At 57.0% G+C, this 3,187-nt stretch overlaps 2 protein-coding genes across 2 annotated transcripts; one reads left to right on the top strand and one right to left on the bottom strand.

Moving 5' to 3' along the window:
• On the bottom strand, window positions 1-276 carry SPRG_17840 (hypothetical protein; the record flags this gene model as incomplete). The annotated part of the gene is made up of 1 exon (XM_012357238.1): window positions 1-276. A coding segment is annotated over one exon (276 nt), but the record flags the coding sequence as incomplete, so codon positions are not given.
• Window positions 277-713: 437 nt separating this feature from the next.
• SPRG_17841 (hypothetical protein) lies at window positions 714-1,275 on the top strand (the record flags this gene model as incomplete). The annotated part of the gene is made up of 1 exon (XM_012357239.1): window positions 714-1,275. A coding segment is annotated over one exon (562 nt), but the record flags the coding sequence as incomplete, so codon positions are not given.
• Window positions 1,276-3,187: the final 1,912 nt, after the last annotated feature.

Below are 3,187 nucleotides of genomic sequence, written 5' to 3' on the forward strand. Positions count from 1 at the left end.
CTCGGGTGCGAGGATCTCGCGAGCCAAAAGCTCGCGGTTGCGCAAGAGCGCTTGCGTGCTGGAGCGCGTCCGTCGCAGCGCAATGTAGTCGATGGGCTCGTGTCGAATGACGGCTTGCGGTTTGGGCAGGCGGCGCGCGACTGGCTCGAGGCTCCGAAGCTGCCCCGGTACGAGGCCACGCGGCGCCTCGCAGCGCGAACGCTTGGCAGCGATCGGACGCCGCCGGTCGTTGGCGTTGGCGTCGTCCGCCTCGCTGCGGGCGTCGACAAAGTACATGCGTTGTCCTACGAGCCTGACGTTTCGGTCGTTTTTCTATAGGCACCGCTTATTGCATCCAAAGGAGGTCTTATTGCATCCAGGGTGATAATTCAATTCTAGTGGATTTTCACTGAATCGTCTAGCGGATTTCGCAACACTGAGATTCTAATGGATTGTACACTGTAGACGAAATTCTAGTGGATCTCGCTAATTCGTACCTACTGGGTAAGAAGAAGGTAATGACACCAAAAATACAGAAAACCTTGCGATCAATGAAAAGCTAGCGGATTTTGGCCGTCGTATGAAAGTCGGTCCGGATACGGCGGCGGAGGCGCAGCGTCGAAATGAATGGCGGGGGAATGGAATGGTTAGGAGTGCACTTTGGATTTGGCGGGCAGAACGAAAGAATGCGAAGTGACGTGTGCAGCAACGCTGATGCGAAGCGTCCCGGCTGCATGGGCAATCTGACGCGCGTGATCGCTCGCAGCACCACGGGGGGCTTGGACAACTCGTCCGACGACGATCAAGCGGGCGACAAGGAGTTGAGCGACGCGGGCGACGACAGCAGCGACTCGGGTAGCGAGGAAGATGGCAGCAAAAAGTTCAAGACGGTTGCTTTTGCGTCCTCGATGGCGTCGGCCCTCCGAAAACTGTCTCGTCACGCGGTCAACAAAGGCTTCGACTACAAGTACCGCTACGAAAGCAGTCGAGTCGCCGGCTGGGTCAGGGTGTTTGCATGCATTACCCACGTCAAGTGCCCCTATGAATGCGCCTTGGTCCAGCGTCGCGACTGCTACTACATCGAAGAGCGGGGCAAGCATTCCGCCGCCGAAGACGAGGAGACGCGGCGCCACGGCATTCACCCATCGCTGCTTCCGCGCGTCGACGACCTGGCACGCAGTGGGTTGCAGCCAGCACCGCTGTTGCGAGAGCTCAAGCGCGCGTACAAGAGGGATCCCGCGATGCTGCAACGTTTGCCCACCCGGCTGCAACTGAGCAACCGAGCCGCGTACCTGCGTCGGACGCCACGATCAAGCCGCACCTGGACATGATGTACGACGCCCGCACGGCCGAGCAGCACGCAGCGCTCGGATGGCTTACGTTGCCTACTGGGAGTCCATTGGCGAGGCCAAGTACGCCGAAACGTTCAAGAAATCGTGCCTTACCGCCCCATCGACGTGCTGGTGGGCGGCGTCTAGCGTCTAGTGGTGTGCCTGGTCTCGTACCGAATCAGAACCCGATCGAGGCCCACCACCGCTCTCAAAAGCGTATTGCAAAGCTCGGTGCAACGGCGGCTTACGCTCTGAACGTGACGCTTCCCAGTACGTGACTATCATTACTGCAATTGTCTAATTTGCATCAATCCATCAAACGTGTTCGCGTTGTAATCAAAGAAGCAAAAACGAACTCGAAGAGTTCGCATACGTAGTGCTACGCCTGAATGCGTGGGAGTTGGCACCAGCACTTGGTCGTTGGGAGGGAGCTGCGCACGGAGAGATCCATCCCGTGGTGGACCCCACTCGCCGAGGGTTAGCTCGCTCGAGGTCGTACGCAGGCTCCTGTACTCGGACCACCCGACAGAGGAGTGCAAGCCGTCGGGTGTGTTTTTCTAATTTGCATGTACGTACTCTGTAGATATCCTCGCCATGCCATTGCCGCACAAGGACGAGGCGTCGTATGCCAACCTCTGTGACGGCGCTCTCTGCGCCGAGATCGTTCATGCCGCCATGTCAATTATCTCGTCGAAGCGCAGCCTCATGCCTTGGGTCGAGGACGCCGTGGCCTTGGGCTACATCTTCAACGCATCGGCGCACCGTGTCGACCCGGCGTCGTCGACATTAGAACCGACGACCGTCACGCAAGCCCGGTTTCGGCGGTAAGAATCCTCTCCAACATCATGTGTTTGGCGGACTAAGACCTCATTCGTCCCATCCTAGGTACAGGCGGTGTGCTCGGCAAGCTCACCGACCTCAACGACATCAAGAAGCTCTTCTTTTCCTCTCCAGAGTGCGCGTCAACTACGACGTGCATGTGGAGGGCATGAACGGCACCGCTCGTTGGACGATCCAACAGGTATTGTTTGATATCTGAATCGCTTTCGTATGAAACGCAACGAGTCTTTTAGATACACCAGATTCGTGCGAAGTTCGTATGTGAATGCGAGGGCTACGACAAGAACGGGTGGATGTGCAACCACGTCATCGCCGCCATGTCGCTGTGCAACGACATCAACCTTCAAGTAGCCCTGACGGCCATCCCGCTTCGCAAGACGCCGGGAAAGTCGGCAAAGAAGGCTTGGCCAAGTCGACCCGCGGCAAGGTCTTCGCCAAGGCCAAGCTCATAAAGACGTTGACGGAGAAGCCCGCCAAGTGCTTCGGTTGGGTCGTCGGCCGAGTCGTCACCGCCCGGGAACGTGACCTCGAAACTGGCCGTCTTGACCAGACCAAGATTTGCACCGGCATCGTGCACAAGTGGGAGGTCACGATCGACGGCGGCGTCAAGGAAAGCCTCGGCGTCGAAGACTGGCGACGCTTGTCGAGGCGTCGGATAGACTCGGCATCAGGGTGACGTCGACCGAGCTTGCCACGCTTGTCCGAGCCAGAGCCCATGTGCTGCCGTTTCGAAAAGTATGGGTCAGCTCGTAATACATGGTCAAAATCCATCCATATATTGTGCTACTTATTACGCAAAACATTCATATATTGTGGTACTTCCACCACAGGGGCTAATTCCTAGCTAGAGGTACGATTTGGTTCAAATCCGCTGGAATTTCAGTGTTCAAAAATCCGCTAGACGATACCACTACAATAATTTAATATTTACCGTTGCATCCAGAGGTATCGGAAGCACCGAAGACGGCAATGCTTTCGCTATACCAGGAGCAGGCGACGGTGATGCGAGAGGCTTTAGAACCGTCGACGACCGGCGC

The sequence above is a fragment of the Saprolegnia parasitica genome (assembly GCF_000151545.1).
Source record: "Saprolegnia parasitica CBS 223.65 unplaced genomic scaffold supercont2.806, whole genome shotgun sequence".
NCBI classification, from domain to species: Eukaryota; Oomycota; class Saprolegniomycetes; order Saprolegniales; family Saprolegniaceae; genus Saprolegnia; species Saprolegnia parasitica.